We start from the raw sequence: 23,159 nt of genomic DNA, 5'->3' as shown, positions 1-23,159 counted from the left end.
TGGCCTTTCTACCTTTAATTATTCCTGATCTCTGGGGTCAGAACGTAGTTAAAAGACTCTAATATTTATATTTATATAATCTTAAAAGAGCACAGGGGTTTTCTTAGGCAAAAACTGAAGGCAGAGACTGAAGAGTAGTTAGGTTCTGGCTTCACTTATCTCTTGACCATGCCCCACCCCAACCCTGATCCTACCATATGTTAATATTGCCCCAAATTCACATATTATAAGATAACTTATCCTCGCTGTTGTGGGATAATCTTTTTGTACACTGTGGAGATGTGTCTTTGCAAAGGAGCATTCTAACTGGTTTACTAAAGAGCTGAATGGCCAATAGGTAAGCAAGAGAGGACAGGCAGGACTTCCAGGGGGCAGGGAGAGAAAGGTGAGAAAGAATCTGGGTGTGTAGTTTTGCTAGCAGGCTCAGAACAAATGGGATGCGCTTCTTGAGGGGAGGTAACCGAGACACGTGGCAGAAGGTAGACTTAATAAAAATTTTTAAGTTATTTATTTAAGTTATAAGAGCTGGTTGGAAACAAGTCTAAGCTAAAGGATAAGCTTTCATAATTAATAAGTCTCCATGTAATTTGGAGGCTGGCAATCCAAAGAGTCCAGTAAGAAAACCTGCTACACCCCACCAAGTCTAAGGCTGCTATGGACAACTGGTCACAGCTGGAAGAGGGACATTCAGTTTTCTTCAAGAGAAGGGGAATCAGAGGGACGGGGGGAAGTAAGGAGGAGGAGGCCAGCATAAGAAGTTGGAAGGAAAAGGTATTGGGGGGAGAGGAATAGGAGGTGGATTTGAACAAACATACTGTACAAATATTAGATAAAATATATTTTCAAAGACATGAAATATCTGGGAAGTGCACAAGCCAGGAGAGCCCTGCTCTTATGATGAGACCAGCACCTTTACAAAGTGGCTAAGGAGCAGCATGGCCCACTTCCATCATGAGAGGAGGCAGCAAGTGCTCAGTCTCCTAAGCAGACAACGAGCCTGTGCCAGTCAGCATCTGCCTGAACCCTGACTTCTGTCTTCCTAGCTTTCAAAACTGTGAGAAATAAATTTATGGTTTTAAAGTTACCCAAAACTAAGTCACCATCACCACAGCAACTGGTTCTGAAACAAGAACAACACAGTGCATGCCAACATATAAGTATCTGCTGGATTCACTGTGCAGACACACTTAGAAATGATTATATGATGGCGAGCTCATCATAGCATATGAGAGCTACATTAACAGTTCAGTTTTCTGCCTATTAACCTGCAGGTAGAGACCAGATATTTTGTTCCTCAGACCCTTGCATGTTCAAGAATGTACTCTTTTCCCTCAAATCTCCACTTGCAAAAGTTAAAATTCTAATTTTGTAAGAACTTAGACTATACAACCCTATCTAGTTTTTAGTACAAATTATGTATGCACAGCCATCCTGTGACTCTCAGTGTTTTCAAGTTGCTCATCTTCATCTTTTCATTTAAAAGTCTTCCTATAATCACAGATTCACGAGTAGCAAGGAGAGCAGAAAGGAGAGAATGTCCTTTAGCAATGCTGTAGGGCAGCCTTGCTTTAGATGAGATCATCCTGACCTCTCTTCATTTTTGAGGACAATTTCAGTGTGCTGAAGGTTCCACTTCCAGCTGACCTCCATCTGTCCTGAGAGGTCAACTGTCCTCTGCATTGCTTACCCCAAGTTGGAAAGGCATTGACTCCCTTGGCTTCTAAGACTTTCTTGGCTTGCTTTTGAAACTCTGACGTCATTATGTTTGACGTGGGGTTCCATGCGCTTCTCCACTTAGGGTCTCCTCAGGTCTTATAAGAACAGCTCTCTTAACAACCCAGTCATCATTTCTCTGAGATCTAAACAGGATGTTACCCTTACCCTGGTTCCTACACTTTCACTGTACCTTTCTAACAGTGTACAATAGCCAACTCTCAGCCCTGTGAATACCTTTTCTCTTCTCCTAAGGGACTTCAAGAGGCCAGCAGAGAATGCTCTCTCAAATCTAGATTTAGGGTGCGACAGCCAGCAGACCAGTACTGGGTAGAATGCAAAACACAGTTTGCTTTAATTTTACAATCATGTGGTTGGTCTTTTCACTACATGATCTCAGATTTAACAATTTCTGATGTGGGATTCCCCTCTGTAGGCTATAAATATGTTTGACTACCATTGGTTGATAAAGGAGCTGCCTTGGCTTATACCAGGGCAAAATACAGCCAGACTGGAAGAGATATATAGATAGAGTAGGTGGGGTCAGAGTGATGCCATGTAGCTGCTGAAGGAGAGAGATGCCAGAAGGCTGGAACTTAATCAGTAGGTCACAGCCTCATGACGACACACAGATTAAAAGAAATGGGTTAAGATATAAGAGTTAGCTAGGAATATGCTTAAGCTATTGGCCAAGCAGTGATGTAATTAACATAGTTGCTGTGTGCTGGTTTTGGACATCCAGTAACAAACAAGAAGTCTCCACCTACAAATTTCTTCTATACTTTTGTTGTCTCAGACTATCTTTCAGGACATAAATATTGAGCCTGGATCAGAACCATTTCCCATACTGTTTCCATGGGACAAGAAGTTAACTTTCTAAAAGTCTTCTGCCTTTAGGAAGCTGCCCTTTCCTTGGTTCTGTAGCCAGAGAAAGCAGGGTTTTATTGCTCCATTCTATTTTCCTGCATCTATTGTCATTCTCAATCAATCAGGCTAAGATATATGAATCGAAAGAAAACACAAAAAATTTACTTCCATGGATCCTAAGCAGACAGCTTGCCTTCTATTTTCTAGAGTTTTTCATTTGTTTGTTTGTTAAATTCTGTATGTGGGATGCCCAGGGCTGAAAAGAACAAAAACATCTGACCCAGCTTCCAAAAGTCAGGGTCACGTTTGAACCTCTTTTCTCAGTTTTATTATGTAGATCTAAAAGCCATGTCTGTCACATAAATCAGTCTGCCATATGTTCTTTTATTGCGACCTTCTTGGAAATTGTTTTTAAGGTAAGGCTAAAAATTAAGCACAGGGCATTCTCCATGCTAAGCAAGTGCTCTAGAACTAAGATATTACTACTGAAGCCCAGAAATCTCATCAGAAAAGGCACTTTCAGGTCATGTCTAACGACCATAATTCAGTTCTCGGGACCCATACGATAGAAGGAGAGAACTGACTCCCACAAGTTCTCCTGGCTTCCACATGTATGCTATGTCAGTCACATATCCTACTCCTCCCACGCGATCATGCACAAATAATACATATATATATACATACATATATACACATATATACACACGGGAATGCAATATAATTTCTAAACCTAGAAATAATCACTGAATAAAAAAAATTATAAAAGAATTTTGTGCCCTTCTTTTACTTATTTAAAATAATTTAAACTTATTTAAAAGTCAGTATACTGCAATCCTAGAGCTTTAGATGCTCAGGCACCAGATTTTAGAGCTTGGGGTTAGTCTACATTACATAGCAATATCCTATCAAAAAATCATGTATTAAATAATAGCTATCCAATTGCTGAATAAAAAGTCCTTTAGCTACAAAGATAGTATCTTGTATAATAAGTTCTTAGGCTGTAAGTCATGAAAATTCAGAAATTTGAGATTTAAATATATATGTGTGTATATTTATATATAAATATATAATATTAATATATATGGGTGGTGTTTACCATATACAACCAAAGTTTCCAATATTGACTATTAAATACATTGTATTGTGTTGCAGTGACCAACTCAAACTGTAGTAAGCACACACAGGAATTTTGGTTATGAGCTAAGACATCAATCAATATCAACAAAAAGTAGAAAAATACGTTTAGGGCAGATATTAAACTGTATAACAATTAGTTCACTAACAAAAGATTAATGGGAGATATTGATGAGAAAATAATGAAGAAAATTATGCTGACTCTAGAATATCAGATGCAAGAAGTTAGGAGTACCACATCTGGGGTCGATTCAGTTTCAGAATCAATACCGCATCTGGGGTTGACCTGGAACTGGATTGCTCACAATGCACAGACACTAAAACATTGGGAAACAAAGCCAAAGGAACACCGAGTCAGGTAATGTACTGAGACTCTCCTGACAATGATCTAGGAAAAAAAAAAATCACCAAGAGATTTCTGGAATGGTTTGTATCCTAATGAATAAAAGTCTAGTAGCAAAAGTCACATCTGAGATTCAACCAGTGAAGTAGAGCACGCCTATGTTTCCTTCTGGCACTGGAGAGTTAATCAAATGGAGGAAAGCAAGTGGAGTTACTGCGACCTTAAGACAGTCAAACAAACAAACAAAAACTGTTCCAGAACGGTGTTGCTTTGTGGGTGGAAAGATTCAAACCAAGAGTAAGGCTGAGGAGGGGTAGAATCTGAGCTCTATTTTCTTAAACACTGACATTTCTGTGGGGTCAGGGGAGATCCTGGGCCATGTGAACCATCATTGCACCTAGGGGCTGGGAGGGCAGAAACACGCAGCTGTCCATCAACTTAGCTTCCTCCATCCTGTTAGTAGCTTAGTGTCCAGAAGGACACCTACAAAGACAAGGAGCCCACATTCAAAACATGGAGAAGTTTTCTCCTCCAATCACTGGGAAGATGATCAGGTTTAATTAAATTCCGAATACTACTTATTAATGGATTACTCTCCATTCCTTCGCCAGTACCAAAAAAGGCAGCATCTGCCCACTGTGGGAAGAATAGAGTCAGCGAGCAAGTACTCAGGCTGCTAGCTACGTTTCCTTTTCTCTTTCCCTTCCTTCATCTGAACCTTTTTATTCAAACAGAAATTTAAAACTAATTCATTCTCTCATAATTATGAACACGTTAACAAATGAGTATGCTATTGTATATTATGAAGCATTACATAAGTGTCTTAAAGAAAAACTCAGAATAGGTTAACATACAAAGAGTAATTTACAAAGCTTTAAATTGCCTAACTGTAGGTCACTCACATTTAGAACCCAAGCTATCCAAGACTGCAGGTGTAGACTATGTTTGTGTGTAGGGTGATTGTGTGTGTGTGTGTGTGTGTGTAGACAAAGTATATCAAGTGTTTTTGTAAAAAGTTTACCTTCAAAACTGGCTCACCTCAGTCAGATACAGATAGCGTATGTAGGGAGTGGAGGAAAACCCAAGTGAGGAAGTCCTGAGGGAACATGTATTGTTGACAACAGCACAGCCATGTTAGGGGTTCCAAGGCCTCTCACCCATGGGAAATTGGCAAAGCCGTTATCCACATGGGTGGTAAGACTTTTAGAGGTCCCAGTGTGAGTGTTGACATACAAGTGAGCAGTCTATGAAGAGTGACAGCTGCAGCTTTCTCTTCCTGGGTGTATCTACCCTGACAGGCCTCACCTGCAGAGACTTCCTACCAAGATTAGCTAAGCTTTCCCCATGTAGTGTGCTAATAAACACACTGAGATTCCTAGTTGTGGAGATAGAAGATCCATATATTAGGTTTTCACTCCCGCACTACCAAATTCCGGGGTCAGGACTCAAGCCGAGTGGGTTGTGGCAGGACTGGAAACAAATCTCTATGAGATACTGAGGCAACACAATTTATTCTTAAACCAGTGTTTTCCTTGTCTCTGTCTAACTGAAAAATGCTGTCTCTGATAGAAAAAAATAATAGCTCTAAAATGGTGGCACAGTAAAGCGACACAAGGATTTTGACATCGGGTTACCTGGATTCTCCTCTTGGCTCTTCTATTGCAAACTAGGCTATTACCTAAAACTATGAATTTTATCACCACTGATAAGATATAGACTACATTATAGAGTCACTGTGGAGTATAAATGAGTCTTGTGCACGCAACTAAGCATCAGGCAAGAAGAATGGATCTGTACCTGGAAGTAGCTCACAGGAGGTGGACACAGAATCAACAAGCACTGAATAACTGAGGAAGAAGATGTGGACAGTGCCCTAGCTGCCAAAAAGAACTCTCATCTATTGAGCTTATGCATCCCATTTCAGAAAGGTGACGGCTTGCCAGGTGACTTTCCTCTTGTTTCTCTGTGAAACAGAAACACTTAGAACTACATTTTAGGAGGTATTTAAACTGAACCATTCACTCTAAGCCACTCCTCTCCTAATTTGCTATGTATTTGGGGACATGTGTAAAACCCACTGAGAAAATCCATTTTAAATATCTCTATTATAGAATCAAGAGCTAATTATATACATATATACATCCAAATCATTCATATATTTATACATATTTATAAAGGTGTGTATGTGTGTGTGTGTGTGTGTGTGTGTGTGTGTGTGGTTTGAGTGAAAATCATGCCCAGAGGCTCATAGGGAGTGACATTATTAAAGGTTTGGCCTTGATGGAGTAGGTGTGGTCTTGGAGGAAGTGTGTCACTGGGCGTGGACTTTGAGGTTTTAGAAGTTTAAGCCAGGCCTAATGGTTCATCCTCTCTTCCTGCTGCCTGAGGTTCCAAATGTAGAACTTTCAATTACTTCTCCAGACCTGTCTGCGTACAAGCCACCATGCTTCCTGCCATGATCCCAATGAACTAAACTTCTGAACCTGTAAGCAAGCCCCAATTAAATGTTTGCTTTTATAAGATTTAGCCATGGTCATGGTGTCTCTTCACAGCAATGGAAACGCTAACTAAGATATTACACATATATATAGCATATATAGTATCATATATATGTATATATTTTAATAAGTATTATATCTATATTTTTTCAAGATAGGGTTTCTCTGCAGCTTTGGAGCTTGTCCTGTAACTCCCTCTATAGACCATCCTGGCCTCAAACTCACAGAGATGCACCTGCCTCTATTTCCTGAGTGCTGAGATTAAAGATATGCACCACCATTGCGCAGCAATACTTTGTAAATCTTCAGGAAGACTAAACATGGTTTCACTGCTCATTTATACTCATACTGTGGAGAATAATTTGTGATTTTGTTGCTATATAAATATTTTATTCATCTCTAAAAAGACCATTTTTCAGCAAGGTGTAAAGTTAATTTTTAAATTCTTGATTTTAATTTTACAACAAATATGAAACCAGAGAGGATGGCTAATGAAATGAAGTCACTCCTAAATGACAGCTTTTAGGAAATCTATCTTATAACAGAATCAGATCAATGTTACAGCTTCGGGAAACTCCAGCACATGTAAACACCTGAAGTTAAACTTGCTTGCTAAGTTTAAACTGGAGGCACTCCTTCAAGACAAAGCTTCCTTAGGAATCATTCAGTGTCTTTGGTAGATGCCTGGTGCTGTTTTAAGATACTTACGTTACTAGCAAACTGGTAAGAGTTCTACAAAGATACAGCAACACCATATATGAAAGTGAAGACTGTTTAAACCAGATACACTGCAGCCTCAAGAAAGACGGAATTTCAAACCTGCTGGCTACATATACAGACAGTCCAGTCTGTAAAAACGCTTAGGAATTCTTTGACCTTTGGTTCTCTCAGAATTACAGGTCCCTTGAGAAGGACGGGGCAATGGACTTTCCCAATTAGCATTATGTTTCCTGCACGCACAGGTAGAAATCTTCAGGAGCCACAGTGTCTGCTAAAATAATTTTCTGCAGGCAGATCCCAGTAGAAAACGGCACACTCACCACCTCCACTGACTGCATCCGGCTTGGACCTAATGGTTTTACAGAACTGTCTTCGGCAGTTTTCTATCCACTCAGTTTGCTTATCAGACATTTTGAAGCAGGATAAAAGTTTTCCAATATCACTGTCTAGTAAGAAAAACAACATGGTAGAATATTACAAACTAGATAGAATCAAATATCCATACTGAAGCGAACAGGGTTAACAGTAACACTAATAACAAAATAAAGCAATAATAACGTTTTACAAGAAAATGGCAGCATTCCACTCTGCATATTGGATCCATTAAGTAAGTTAATTGAACATCAGTAATATTATATCACAATTAACAATTATCAGAATGGCCACTAAATGACTAACAGGCAAACCACATGCACACATAGCACAACAGCATACAGCTAGATGGGATATTTCACATGCAGGACAGGAAAAAGTGAGCAGGAAACAGAGGACCTCATCAGCTTACCTATAACAACATGTGATTTACAGATTATCATTTCTTTAGTTTTGGAATTTCTTACTTAATACTTTCAGACTTTGGCTGGGACTGTGTAACTGACCATGAAATGGTGAAGCTACAGGTAAGGAGGAACTACTGCATTCCTGTACATGTGCACACACATACAACACACAGAGAGAACAGTCTGGGTGAGGGGGAGAAGGTCCATGATCTAAATTTTTAATTAGTCTTAAAAGGCTGACACATATCATCAATCATCCCACAGTTACCACAGCTAGAATTGCATTTGTATGCATAACTAATAATGGATAAGGATATTTAAGTTTACAAGGAAAGCTTCTTATGACCCCACTGCAACACAGACACTGTACTCAGCATGTTCCTCCCTCAGACTCCAATGCGCTGGGGCTATAAGTGTGTGTCTTCATGCCCAGCTCCAAACAAAAACGATCACCTTAGAAAATTAAGATGATACACAAGTAACTCCCTGCCAAAAAGTATCCACTATTATTTTTAAAAATTAAAAGCAAACCTGCAATCATTATGAAATTAAAACTGTGGTCAATATACAAAGACTATGAAAAAAGAACACTGTGACGTGTAACTAGTAAACGAATCAATTGATGAAAAAAGATTCTCAAAAATAATGTTAAATTCAATGAGAGATTCAGAGAAACATAAAAAGGAAATGGTTAAATAGAATGTAGCCTATTATTAAATATGGACCTCCCACTCAGTAAAAAGAAAGCAAATAGCATTTGTATAACGGCCTTTATAAATCTTGAGTCATTATATTGAGCAGAAAGAAAGAGGTACAGAGACCATATCCTATATCGTTCTATTTGGGTGAAATGCTAGCACTGGAAGAATGATCTTAGAGTAAGCCATGGTTCTCAGGTGGGTGCGGTTTTGCTCCAAGAGGGCATTTGGCAATAGGCATCTGGGTTGTCACAACTGAGCAAGTGGAAGGAGAGATCCATTGGCACCTGACAGGAAGAGGTCCAGAGATGCTGCTAAAATCCCTACATGACAAAGTACAACACTCTGGCTTCCCCAAAATCCCACTTTCTAAAATACTAATGGTGTCAAGGCGGAGCCGAGGTTGAGAAGTACCAGTTCACAGTAATGGAAAAGGACCACCCGTGACTAAGGAAGAAGAAAAGATGACTGTGGGTGAGAGAGGCTTGCTGTGAGGTCATGAGAAAACAGTGTATTTTGTGTGTGGTTATATAGCGGTTATATACCTGGAGATACTTGTCAAATTTCAAAGTAGTTTTTTAAAGAGCGCATTTTATCAGATATAAAAATTACATATCATGTATATGAGAATGTTTACAGATAATTAAAAGCCATGACTAAGCAAACTGAATGCCACTCAAACATGAGTAGCTCTAGGTCACAAAAGTGATGTAATATTTATATTGGAACTGACTAATCTTTTATTAAAGGAACACGTTTATATAGAATTCTCACTTATGAGAATGTAAAGGAAGCCAGAAGCAAAAGCTCATGCCAATAATCCCAGTGTTCCAAGGATTGGCAGCTAAGAATTTACTGAGGATGTATCTTTCACTCATGGTCAGCTTTGGACCCTATCTCCCTGGTATTAATCAGAAAGTTAAACATCACAGTGGTACTTTCTTAATGCAGCATTAAAAACTGGAGATATACAGGCCTTACTGAAGACCACTAAGGAAAAGCTACTTCTTCCTGGTCAAAAGAATAGAATTTGAGTTCAACTTCTCACCTGCATGGAGACACGACATTCCAATCTGCTGAAAGAGTAGAATGTTACAGAGCATTGCCACCTCCTTTGAAAGCTAATCCATCTGGACCTGTCAATCTGTTGATTTACCTGAAGCTGTGCTACAGAGGTGGGAGGAATAATTACCCCTTAATGAGATAATGTATCTTTCCTTCCCAGAGGCCCCTCTCCCAAGTTTACAGGACTTCTGTTAAATAGCACTGCAAAGTCTGTCAGTTTTTCTGAGTCTTGACTCAAAAAGTTTAAGTTTTCCTTCTCATTTCTCTACCTTTTTTTTCAGGTACTGGCCAGCAGCCTCCGTGCCCTTTCTTTACTGCTCTGTGCTTTCTCAATCTCTCCTGAAGTCCCCACGCTTCCACCATGCAGCTACCTGCTGACCTCCATTGCTGAACTTGTTGTACTGATTAGACCCTAACTTCCTTTCTCTTTCCCATCTCCCTCCTCCTGGCTGCTGCCAAGATTTAAAGCTGGCCTGGCCTGTAGTTTTGCTCCCAAACTTTAATAAATTTGTTCTTGAGCTTCCTTAAGAATTGAAATTCAATAATTAGCAAATGAGACTAAGAACCTAAAAGGGAACCCCAATTTCCTTGGCAACACCCATACTTCTGAGGCTGGTAGGGTTGGCCCAGGTTCAAGGCTATCCTAGAATACATAGTAATTCTCAAACAAACAAAAACAAAAACAAAACTCCAGTAGCAGCAAGGAAATCCTTAATTATTAAATAACAGTAAATTATGTTTTCATTCCCAGCACCCACAGCTGTCCCTCCAGCAACAAACAAACAAACAAATAAATAAATAAGTAAATAAGTAAATAAGTAAATGAATAAATAATGTTTTCACAGATACATTTTCTCTAACTCTGTTCAACAATTTACTTTTTAAGGCAATGATTTTACATGGCATGGATGGGCTGGTCCTACTCCTGATCTACTTTGCCTATACCTTCAAGTCCTGAGATTAGAAGACTGGGCCACTGTAGTGGTTTGAGTGACGGTGTCCCCCATAGGCACAGATGTCAGCATAGTTGGTCTGGGTTATTGGCACTATTTGAAAGGCTTAGGAGGTATGCCCTTGTATTTGGGGAGTGTGGCACTGTGAGCGGACTTGCAGGGTTTAAAAGACTCCTGCCATTCCCCATGCATTCTGCTTCCTGCTTGTAATTTAAGACATGAACATTCAGTGTGTTGCTTTAGCTGCCATAGTTGCCCCCTCCCTGCCATGACCCTTTACTTCTGGAACCATAAGCCCAAATAAATCCTTCCTTGTCATGGTGTTTTATCACAGCAATAGAAAACCTAACTAGCTTAAGAAATTTGATAGTTAGGACATTTTTATAATTTTGGCTGATTTTTTGGTACCATACAAGGGCCTGAAAAAAATTAATCTTTTAGATTAATTAATCTAGAAATTAATTTCTAGAAACTGATTATCATAAATAGTAACTTAGTTATTATAATTTAGCTCTGATAAAATCAACACAAAAACCTACCATTTTCTTTATCCAAAAATTAGTTTGGTATAGCTTACAAGATAGAAAAGGAGATGTCCCTCCTCTCTGCACCTCTTTAGACCAATAGAGAAGGGCATGACTCTCCTCTCTATGCTTTTTAGACCAATAGAGGAAGGGCAAGTCCCTCTGCTCTATGCTTTAGATTAATATAATTCACAAGTACTTATGAAAAACTAGAAGAGAATAAAAACATGTCATTTACTTCTAACTCTCACTGAAGAAGATGCAAAAGAAAAAAAGGAAAGAAAGAGAATAAAATGTTCCACAGTCTGATATCCACCACTAACATTGTTTCCTCTCTAAACTCTAGAGGTAGGTACAGTGAAGAGCAGAATTTTTCAGTTTTAGTAATTGGGTATATTATATAATTTATCAAAAATATAATTAAAAGATTATATTTATCATATAAGGTTACAGATAATGGAGAAAAACAGACTATATAATACAAAAAATTTCAAAAACATCAGCTTAATATAAATACAGAAGAACCCTATTATTTACTCGGGAAAGAAGCTTTCTTTTAATTTCAGTATATCATGAATCTCTATGGACAAAAATATAAAATGCTATAGAAGGAACAGGAATATCAAGGTAACTACCAAGAGATTTCCTGTCTACTTCATACAGCCAGAATTGAATCATGAAACTTATTTGTAGAATTACTGATTTCATTTGTATTTCTATTCCTTTCCTTCCAGTCACATCAACATGGTCACTATTTTATATTATCCTTATTATTGCAAGCAAGAGAAAGCACTAGAAGAGTCTCCAAGAAGCACAGGGGATACAGACATTTACTCAACTCTAAGTTTGGAAGTTATAAATAATGTTTCCTCTTCCAGAATCATATTATAATTATTCAAACAGGTTTCATCACAGTGTTTTCATATATGTGTATAACATAGTATGGTGGTTTGAATCAAAATGCCCCCATAGGCTCATAGATTTGAAAGGCCCTCAAGGAGTGGCACTATTAGGAGATGTGACCTTGTTAGAGTATGTGTGGCCTTTTTGGAGGAAGTGTATCACTGAAGATGGGCTTTGATGTTTCAGAAGCTCAAACCAGGCCCATTCTCTCTCTTCCTGTTGCCTGTCAATGTGGATGTGGAACTCTCAGCTACCTCTCCAACACCATATCTGCCTGCATGCCACCATGCTTCTTGCCACGATGATAATGGATAAATCTCTGAAAATGTGAAACAGCCTCAATTCGATGTTTTCTTTTATAACAGTTGCCACGGTGGTGATGTCTGTTTACAGCAAAAGAACAATGACAAAAACAGAAGTTGGTACAAGGGTTTGGGGTATTGCTCTGATAGGCCTGACCATGTTTCTTGGTGAATTGTGTACTTTGGGATTTTGGATCAGGAAAGGAGTTGAACACTTGGAGTAGAGCTTAATGAGCCATCCTAATAGGAACATGGAAGACAGTGGTGCTGAGAGCAATGTAGATTATGACGGCTGGCTCAAGAGGTTCCAGAAACAAATACTAATAAGTGGCCTAGAGATTGTTCTTACAGTATTGGGGGGAGGTGAGGCTGCTTTTGGCCCTTGTCCAAAAAACAATCTGCCTGAGGTTAAATTGAAGTGCTTTGGATTAATGGCACTGGCAGAGGACATTTCAAAACACAGGCTAGGATTGACAATGTTGCATAGTGCATGGTTTTTAGTGGTCAAATTTATGCAGATCTATATTGAAAAGGAGCAAGCTGAGCAACTAAAAATATGAAATGTATTGTTTATGGAGAAAAAATCACTAGGAAGTGTAATGAAATTAAGTCCCGTGTTCAAGGAGATAAAAAGTTTATAGAAAAGTCTGATCCTAAATAAAATAAAGGAAGTGGTGAACTCAGGCCAAGACCCCACCCAGCTAAGCTTCCAACTTCTGAAAAGGAATTAAAAGCTTAGCACAGGGCATGATGGCACACCACTTTAATTCCTCAGGATTAAAGCACTCGGGAGGCAAAGGCAGATGGATCTCTGAGTGTGAAGTCTATACACTCTGATAAACAGAGTGAGAGCCAAGATAGCCAAACTTAGGCAGTGAAAAAAAAAACAGAAAGCTGATGCAGATATAATCAAAAAAAAAAAAAAAAAAAAGCATGCTATGTTCCAGACTCAGTAAGCAGCAGAACTTGGCAGCTTTGGCCACCTGGTTCTAGTTTTAAAGTCAAAGATACAAGAAAGGGGTTGTGAAATCTCCCATCACAGCTAAGGAGAGCTGCTGATGCCAGGCATGTGTCAGGAATATCCCTGCATGGAGGCCCAGAGAAAACACTGCATGGAGCTGTGATGGTGAAAGCCTGGATTGCCATGGACCCCAAGATATTGTAGAAGCCAGAGTTGTGAGATCTCTGGCTAGCAGAGCTGCTAACAGGGAACGGAACTAGCTCAAGAAAGAGTAGTGTGTAGCATTCACCAAAACTAAAAGGAGCTGGATATCTTACGAGTGTTTTGAGCTATACGGAAACATGCCTTTAATCCCAGAACCCGGGAGGCAGGAAGCCAGATCTCTTTAAGACCAGCCTTGTCTAAAAGAGCTAGTTCCAGGACAGCTAACCCTGGAGAAACCCTGTCTTGAAAAACAAAACAAAACATTAAAAAAATTGTTTTGACATCAGACATGGAGATGCAGAGTTTGAACTTTGCCCAGATGGTTTTTAATCTTCATTTGGTCCAATATTTCCTCACTACGTTCCCTTTGCTCCTTTTGGAATTTGGTGCCACTGTGTTTTCTGTGTTGTGTGTTGGAAGTATGTGATCTGTTTTTCAATTTTGATATTACAGGGGGTTACAGTTAAGAGACTACTATGAATTTCAGAAGAGCCTTTGGACTTTTAAACAGTGATGAGACTATTATATATGGAACTTTTGAAGTAGGACTGAATGCATTTTTGCATTATAATATGGCTACATGCCTATGGAGGCCAAGGAGTGGAATGTGGTTGTTTGAATAAAAATGGCCCCATAAACTCATAAATTTGAATGCTTGGTTACCAGGGAGTTGCACTATTAGGAGGTGTGACCTTGTTGGAGTAGGTATGGCCTTGCTGGAGGAAGTATGTCACTGGGGCTTGGGCTTAGGGGTTTAAAAGGCTCAAGCTAAGCTTCCCCTCTTCCTGCTACCAACTGATCTAGATGTAGAACTCTCAGCTACCTCTCCAACACAATGACTATCTATATGTTTCATGCTTCCCGCAATTATGATAATGGACTTAAAACCTCTGAAACTGTAAGCCAGCCCCAATTAAATGTTTTCTTTTATGAGTTGCCATGGTCACAGTGTCTCTTCACAGCAATAGAACACTAACTAAAACATGTACTTTGTTTATTTTAATTTCATTAGCTTCCCTGGTCCCAATATTTACCTTCCCCTTCCAAATTTATCTCTGTTTTATTCCATTTTCTTTTTAATATAAGTTCCATACATGAGGTATTTGTGACATTTTTCACAATGTAACAAATATGTGACATTTGTCATTTTAATCTAGTTTACTTCAATTAACAATATGATCTCTAGCTCTATCTGCTTCATTGTAAACATCTAATGTTTTTCTAGTCTTTGTTAAGCAACTGCATGTCCTAAAGACAGAACAATTTCAAACACACTATTCCTCTTCTTCAATTTATCACTTCAGTTTTCTATATTTGTTGACTAAACATTTATTGAGGGAGATATTAGCAAAGTTTTGAAAAATAAGAAATCTATTTTTATTATTTTACTCAACAAAAGTAGCATATTATCTATTTTTAATTGATATGGGATATTTATGTTCAAATTTAAAGGGATAAACACATGCAAATTAAGCCTTCTTCCTCAAAAGAAAATGAGCATTTTACAATTAAGCTAGCTATTTTAATAGGTGAAGCCCAGGAAAGACTATAGGATCTTACCAGTCTCTTCTCTTAGTGAGCTGATATCAAATAAGAGTCAGTATTTTACCTGTAAATCATAAATCTGAAGTCCAAGAATAAAAGTAATAAAGAAATAAAAAAGAATGAGAACATGTCTTATTTTACAAAAAGGACTAGATAAGTATATGAGAAAAGGAAGAATATATTGCTAAATATATTTATATACTTAGGTGTGTAAAACAGACTTCAGAAAACTTCTCTAACAAGAATAATCTCCACCACCATATTGCCTGGCATTATATTCACGCCGTACTGTCCTTGAGCACTCAAGTATATGGCCCATACTTTACCAGTTTCTGCTGTTCTTGTAGTTCACAGAGTTGGTAACTGCATATTTTGTATAAGTCACCAGGCTACCCATTATGGCAAGGTAATCTAGTCTTTGTTGTTTAAGTACCATTCATTACTCAATTAAAATATTACTGCAAAGTTGGCCATGGTAGTATGCACTTGTAATTCCAGCACTGGGGAGAATGAGATAAGACCTTGAATTTAAGGTCAGCCTGGGATACACAGTAGGACACATTCTAAAACACTCAAAATAAGCAATACAAATCAAGACCTTTTTCCTCTACTAACAAAAATCACAATGAATTCTGTTATTTTATAGAACTAATATATACTAATAGTGGCGGGGACCAGAAATACCAGCACTTCAGAGGTGGAAGCACAAGAGTCAGGTGTTCAAGGTCATCCTCAGCCACATAATAAGTTTCAGGTCAGTGAGAGCTTCATGCAACCCTATTTCAAAAGCAATTTCTTTTCAGAAAAAAAATCCTATTCTATTCCATAATATATAATGAACATAATCTGAGAATTACACTTTTCTTAATAGTCTTGTCATAATGTGCCAAAGCAAAGCAGATAACATGTAGTATGGCAGGAAACATGTGTTCACCTAAGACATGGTATGGTTCCTGAAGACAACATACAGAACTTAAAGGTTCAAGCATTTGTGCTGAATTTATTCAGAACTCAAAACTTATATGCTGACAAGTTGGGCCTGGAATTCACTTATATTTTGTATTATGCACTCTGTCCTTGTATCATTTAATTTTTAGTTTAAAAAGTAATTTCATGATAGGCAAAATTAAGAGACACTATCATTTACAGTTATGGGTTATAACCTGAGCCATTTTCTTACATGGGAAGATAACAGAAGAATTTATGTGTATTTTAATATGATCTGGCACATTGCACTGAGTGGTTATCAATAAGGAACTTGTTCTCTAAGTGGTAGTAAGAGAATGCTTTGCTAGACAGAAAATCAGTTTCCCACCAGAAGACTAGAAATATGGTGGAAGAGCAGCACACAGAACACTGCTGCTGCAAAAGGCTGAGGCATTTACAGAGAAAGGCTGTACATTTGGAGATTTTTTTTCTAATTGTGAAAAAAATGGGATAAGGGTTAGCAAAGCATACATTTTTTGCATCATTAGAAATAACAGTGACATTTGGTAGATGAAACAGGAAGTGTAATAAAGTACCTAACTCAAAAAAGAAGTATACAGAAGTATTCTACAAGGAGCTTTCAACTACAAAGCTATGTGTAATGTGGATGTTTAGTTAGATTTGAGGTTATTGCAGCTGAGAGCAAGAATTCCTAAAGTTAGTTTACTTTGTAAATAATTTCTAGGGTCTAATGACAAAAGTGAGAAATGCAATATTTGATGTTGGTAAAATAAAAGGATATGGAATCTCATGTTCATTCTTCTCGTCATTGAATACACTGTTTCTTGCATACACCTCTTTTACTTAGATTTTCGATGCTGTGGTAAAACATCAAAAGCAACACAGAATTCTTTGGTTCACAGTTTCAGAGGTTTTAGTCCAAGACTGCTGATTTTATCACTTTGAAGCTATGAATGGATATGTCCATAAATATACTAAAAAAATTAATATGTTCATAAATATACTAAAAAAGACAAATCCATGTACTGTCTTCTTTAAATGGGTACATTATATCGCATATTAATTATATCTCAATATAGCTACTAATGAGAGTGAAAAATATCTGCATGATTAATCCAGAATATGAAGGATAATTACTCTAAGAACAGAGATGAAAGGCAATGAAGGGAAAGAGCAGGGAAGAAGTGCACATGTTTACACAGGTGGTTTACACTAGCTGTCACTCTACTTAGGTGCTAGCAAGCAAATCTTCTGGAAAGGCCTGAAGAGGAATGGACAAGCAAGGAGTGGTTACCAATGAGTTCTTGAGAACATTAAAAAACTTCCCTTCTGTAGGAAGTTACCACGGTATTTGCAGCTTCTGACAAATGGCTCACATACTTTTCTAAGACCTGAGAAAGCAACCAGTGATCGAGTGCTACCTAAGGGACTTATCAGTGGACTTAACAATATACGAGAAAGACAAACGGCAAACTCTCCGAGGATGCCACCACCCACTAAATAAAATGTACATCAAAATAATATCACAATATAAAAAGAATTCCACAATGTGTGGAAGCCCTAAGTGAATATGTATTGTTGACATGGGCGTGGCCATGCGAAGATCCCAAAGCCTCTAACCCATGGGAAAATAGGCTTTCCTCCAAGGGTATAGCTCAGAGGGATGGCAAAGTTTCCCTCCAGTCCACATGGTAATGTTGATGGCATGTACAGAACATGTTCACCATAGCTTCCTCTGCCTGGACATTTACATCCTGAAGACCATATCCCTACAGAGACTGTTCCTACTCAGATTAGCTAAATCTGTCTCCTTGATCCAGTCGTATACCATAAGCCTTGCCTCCTTGTTTATCTGTCTGCAATAACCTTGACTCTTTATCCAGCAATATGCAATAATCTGCCTCTCTGTTCAACGGTACATAATAAATATACGGAAGCTTCTCCATAGGAGTTCAGACTACCCAATAACAGCTTTTTTTATGTCTGTGTTTATCTTTTGTCATTCCCTTGCTGCCCGAGGTGGGTCTGTTCCTGGAGTTATACTGGATGTGGTGCTACAGCACTGAGATATACGGAATATGAATATATTAGAGTTTGCTTATGTCGGTCATAGAAAGGCAATTTGTGTGTGTAGTCTCTCCCTGTAGCATATTCGTATGTGCCCACGTGTGCAGGTGTGCTCTGCTGTGCAGACATGTGTGCAGGCCAGAGGTTGCTGTTAAAATGTCTTGAGTTGTTTCTCCATTTTCTATTTTAAGATGTGGTCTCTCACAGAATCGAGATCTTGCTATTTAGGCTAGACTGTCTGGCAAGGGAGTCCACAGGACCTGGCTGTCTCTGTTTCCTCCACCATATGTGTGCCACTACACCCAGTGTTTATGTGATGGCCAAGAATCTGCACTCACATCCTCATACTTGCTCAGCAAGTATTTACCCATTAAGCCCTTTGCCCAGCTGGGATAAAAGTAATTTTTAAAAATAGTAAAGATATACGATATAGAAAAACAGAAAATTACTTATATTCTGAGATATTTCTCTTTAATGCCTTCAATATCTGGAGTATGTTACTCAATTCCTTGGACAATTTTTCAGTTTCACCATAGGAAGTCTACATTTCCCTCACCTCTTACAGAAAGAAAAAAGTCTTCATCCTACATCCATGAAAAGAGAATAAAGCAGAGCAGACTGGCAAACAGGTCATAACAACTCCTGAGGGAATCTAGCTTAGAGAATACAAAGAAGCAACTCAGAATATCATCTTACAAGCATCCTGTTGCGAACAGAAAGGACACTATGAGCTAGCCTCCAGCAGTTCCAGCTATGAGCTAGCCTCCAGCAGTTCCAGCTATGAGCTAGCCTCCAACAGTTCCAGCTGTGAGCTAGCCTCCAGCAGTTTCAGATGGCAACTCCTAACCTGCTAACGTGCACCTGCTATGGCCATCACACAATCCCGTTTGTCTTCTGAAAGTGAACAATATTAATTATACTAGGATAGTTCAGGTATATTCCAAGTATTAATAACTGATAACATATACAATGTAATCTTTGCACTTAATGCTCCGTGCTAATATAAAAATATGTGTACATACAATATATACATGTGTACACATGCACATGGAAGTTATTCATCAATCGCTTTTATTTTTTCTAATGAGCTTTTTTTTAATTTTATTGATTTTTATTGAGCTCTACATTTTTCTCTGCTCTCCACCCTGCCTCTCCCCTCCCCTTCAGCCCTCTCCCAAGGTCCCCATGCTCCCAATTTACTCAGGAGATCTTCATCAATAGCTTTTAAATGGCCACTTAAATTTTAATAATGTTGCATTGAAATGTTCATAAATAGAACTAGGGGAACTAGATAATGTCTCCAAACACGTATTTATAGAGATGAATCATCTCACAGTTTATACTGATGCCAAGAAGCTAACAGGAGACAATTTAACCTCTGAGGAGAGGCGAACTGTAGCAAGCAGGATAAACCTAGAAGCTGGGAGATAAATGAGGATAACTTTATCATGTGTACATAACTCACATGGATTTTTTTCAACAAAGAAATAACATCTTAAAACTTGTGTGGAACTGATGGCTAACCTCACACCTGTCAGAATCAATGAGTCATTTCCTCTGAATCAGAAAGCAAAGAGCAAAACAAATGACTCCTGCCACTAAAAGGACCTTCTGTCTTAAAGCATGATTAGCTTGAGCACAATATTACATAGCTAATGCTTACTTAACTGCTTCAATCACACAAGTTCTGATTTATACCTTTTAGAGCATGAACTTGGTTCCATTTTTCTCATTAAGTTCAGGGAACTATGATCACCAAACTCATGTCTGAGAAAAAGCTAGACATAATTTTCAGCTCTTCTGGCACTTTCTGTTTTCCACCCTCATCTACAATTATGGCACAGATATTAGGAGTATCAGAATGATAAACAGAAATTATAAACTTAATCTATCTTTGCAAAATCTCTTCCTGGAGTATCTTCATATAATCCCTGCTGCTTAGATCATTTTCTTCTTAATGAGAATCACAGCAAGTTCAGCAGGTACCATGGTTAAATTCGGACAAATATTTGGTTCAAACATTTGTGATACTCACAACTAGAAATACAATACAAACAACTTCCAATCATGTAGGAAAATAAGAGGCTAAAGGATGCTAAAATGGCACCATACTTCTTAAAACACAGCATGTGCCAGGAGGGTTGTCAGCATCCAGGCACACCATGGTCCTGCCCCTTGGGAACCTGGCACAGTGCTTCACCCCTCTACACATGGAAAACAGTACCCTGACTTTACACAGGTGCAAAGGTCCCTTTAAAAAACCAAGCTCTGCCCACCCCCACTGTCTCTTCCCACTGCTCTTTTGAAGAGGCAAGCAGGTCTTTGCCTCTCTCTGTCTCTCTCGATCTCCTTCCCTCCCCTTTACCTTCTCTCAATACACTCCACACTCAAACTCTGTCTGCATGGCATATTTGTCTTTTAACCTGCTAGGGGATCCACTAAAGGCCCCACCTGGTGCCATTTTATAACAAGGGCTATGACAAAGCCACAAGCCTTTCAGCTACAAGAAAAAGATTCTGCATCCAAGAGTAACCTGATCCAGCCTTTCAGAAGCATCGTTCAAGATGCTGGGTGAGAACAGACTGAACAGAGTCAGACTGGCTGAGGCAAGAGAGGTTGTATTTTAGATCTGCAGAGTCAAGAAGACTTGCTGTCAGGGCTTAAAGGAAGGGAAAACTCCAAAATAGCCTTTAGGCTTATTGCCTGAAGAAATGGAGGCACAAAAGTTGCCATTTCTGACATGGGGAAGAATATCAAAGGAACGGATTTTAAAGAGAGTGTCAGGAATTGATCACAGTCATGTTAAGTCTGGCGCGCTTACCAACCTTCCTAGAGAGATGTCACAAAACAGACACAGGAGCCCAAAACTCAAAGTGGAGATAAGAGCAAGAGATGTCAATCTGACAGTCACTGGCATGCTGGACAGGACCTCAGTGACAAGACAAACTAAGAACGGCATGACAGAAAAATGGGCAGTAAACATGAGCTCACTAAGTGAGTCCAGTCCACAGCAAAGTTTAAGAGTTTAGGAGATAAGAAAGATAAAGTTAAAAAAATATAGAAAGACATATTTGCCATAAATTCAGGAGGAAAACTGAACAGATAAATTTTCCAGAAGACAAGTCAAGTAAATATGTTTCAAAAGAAGAAAGGACAGCAGAGTGTGTGGGAGGGAGTAGTGGAAGGTGGAGAAGGGAGAGGGCAGGGTTTCCTGCGTCAAAAAATGCTATCGCTAGGTCCAAATAGGAGGATTACACTGAGGTTGCCACCAAGATGAGTGCTAGGGAGAAAGCGTGATGATCAGCTCACAGCTGCATCCAGCAGGAAACAGCATAGGGTACAGAAAATGAAGGATGGACAATGGAGAGTTGGGGCTTGGGAAATAGCTCAGTCAGTAAAGTGCTTGCCTTGCAAGCCCAAAGACCTGAGTACAATCTGCAGAATCCACATCAAAAAGCTGGCCATGGTGGCAGGCTTGTAATTCCAGCATCTAGACGGCAAAGTCAGTGGATGCCTGGAGCTTTTAGGCCAGGCAGTGTAAGCTACTTGTCAAGTTCCATTGAGGCCCTGCCCTTCACCCCTCCCATGCAAACATACACAAGAATATACAGGGACATACACAAGAATAGGAACACACACACACTCACGTTTAGATAGATAGATAGACAGACAAACATATAAGCAGTATCCCTTTTGGCTTATGGGAGTGTAGGCTTTAAAAAAAACTACCCAAGTTCTGCCACCATGACAATATGGGTCAACCTCTGGGACTTTATGCTTAGTAAAGTAAGCCAGGCAAGGAAAGATAGATACTGTCTGACCTCATTTAATTGTAAAATTTAAAAATTTTGAACTGTTAGACGCAAACTCGTGAATAATGGTTATGGGGGCTAGAGGATATCAAGAGATACAAAATTTCCATTGCAGCAAAACTTGACACCTGTTTGTGGCTTGAAAATCAGTAGCAGAGGTGTGTCCCTGGAAACCACAGCCACTACAGCTTACATCTCTCTACGTCCCATCCTCCAATTCCAATGCCCCAGTCTAATCCCCAGCTTGGTAGCAGATCACCTGCTGCACTCTCTCCGCCCTCTCTGCCCCATTCCAAAGGGACTAAACAGACCATCTTCTACAGCCTTTCTTTTGTCCCACAAATCTTTCTGTTCTGCAAATTTGTCGCACCTGCCAACACTCAAGGCCGTCTCTCCCTGGAACCCCCCCCCCCCCCACCATGCAGACCAGGGAATCACACTGGCAATTGTCACTCTCACACCTATCCTCAATTCCAATTTCCCTTATTTCGGTCACCTCTAGCCCTGTAGCCTAGCACCTGCCGTGTCCTGCATTGCCAGCCCTGCAGCCTAGCACCTGCAGTGTCCTGCATTGCCAGCCCTGCAGCCTAGCACCTGCAGTGTCCTGCATTGCCAGTCCTGCAGCCTAGCACCTGCGGTGTCCTGCATTGCCAGCCCTGCAGCCTAGCACCTGCAGTGTCCTGCATTGCCAGTCCTGCAGCCTAGCACCTGCGGTGTCCTGCATTGCCAGTCCTGCAGCCTAGCACCTGCGGTGTCCTGCATTGCCAGTCCTGCAGCCTAGCACCTGTGGTGTCCTCATTGCCAGCCCTGCAGCTGAGCACCTGCGGTGTCCTCATTGCCAGCCCTGCAGCTGAGCACCTGTGGTGGCCTGCATTGCCTCTCTCTCTCCACTCCCTGTGGACTCTACAGTTCCAGCAGTCCCAATGTTTTCCCATCCTACAGAACCATTCAGCACCCTGTCTTCTAGCCAACCCCCATTACTGCTAGTTAGCTCCTAATACCTAGAACTGGGAGGGGGTGAGAGAAAACTCTTAAAACACTTTTAATGGAAATGTAAACTGGTACAGACATATAGAAATCACTATGGAGGTGCCTCTAAATGCTACAAACATAGCTACCATAT

The 23,159-nt window shown here is 39.5% G+C and overlaps 1 protein-coding gene across 3 annotated transcripts in view; it reads right to left on the bottom strand.

The window, feature by feature from the left end:
* The window catches only part of Tbc1d32 (TBC1 domain family member 32), a 213,303-nt gene that overhangs the window by 57,815 nt on the left and 132,329 nt on the right, over positions 1 to 23,159 (bottom strand). For all 3 annotated transcript variants that reach the window (XR_005286571.2, XM_038339834.1, XM_038339835.2), the window contains exon 26: positions 7,596 to 7,721. Coding sequence is in view for 2 of the 3 variants with exons in the window: in XM_038339834.1 (XP_038195762.1) it covers positions 7,596 to 7,721 (126 nt within the window). In the remaining variant the exon portion in view is untranslated. The remainder of the gene's footprint in view (positions 1 to 7,595; positions 7,722 to 23,159) is intronic.

The sequence above is a fragment of the Arvicola amphibius genome, chromosome 8 (genome assembly GCF_903992535.2).
Source record: "Arvicola amphibius chromosome 8, mArvAmp1.2, whole genome shotgun sequence".
NCBI lineage: Eukaryota > Metazoa > Chordata > Mammalia > Rodentia > Cricetidae > Arvicola > Arvicola amphibius.
The sequence above is the reverse complement of the archived record's forward strand: the minus strand, read 5'-3'. Positions and strand labels throughout refer to the sequence as shown.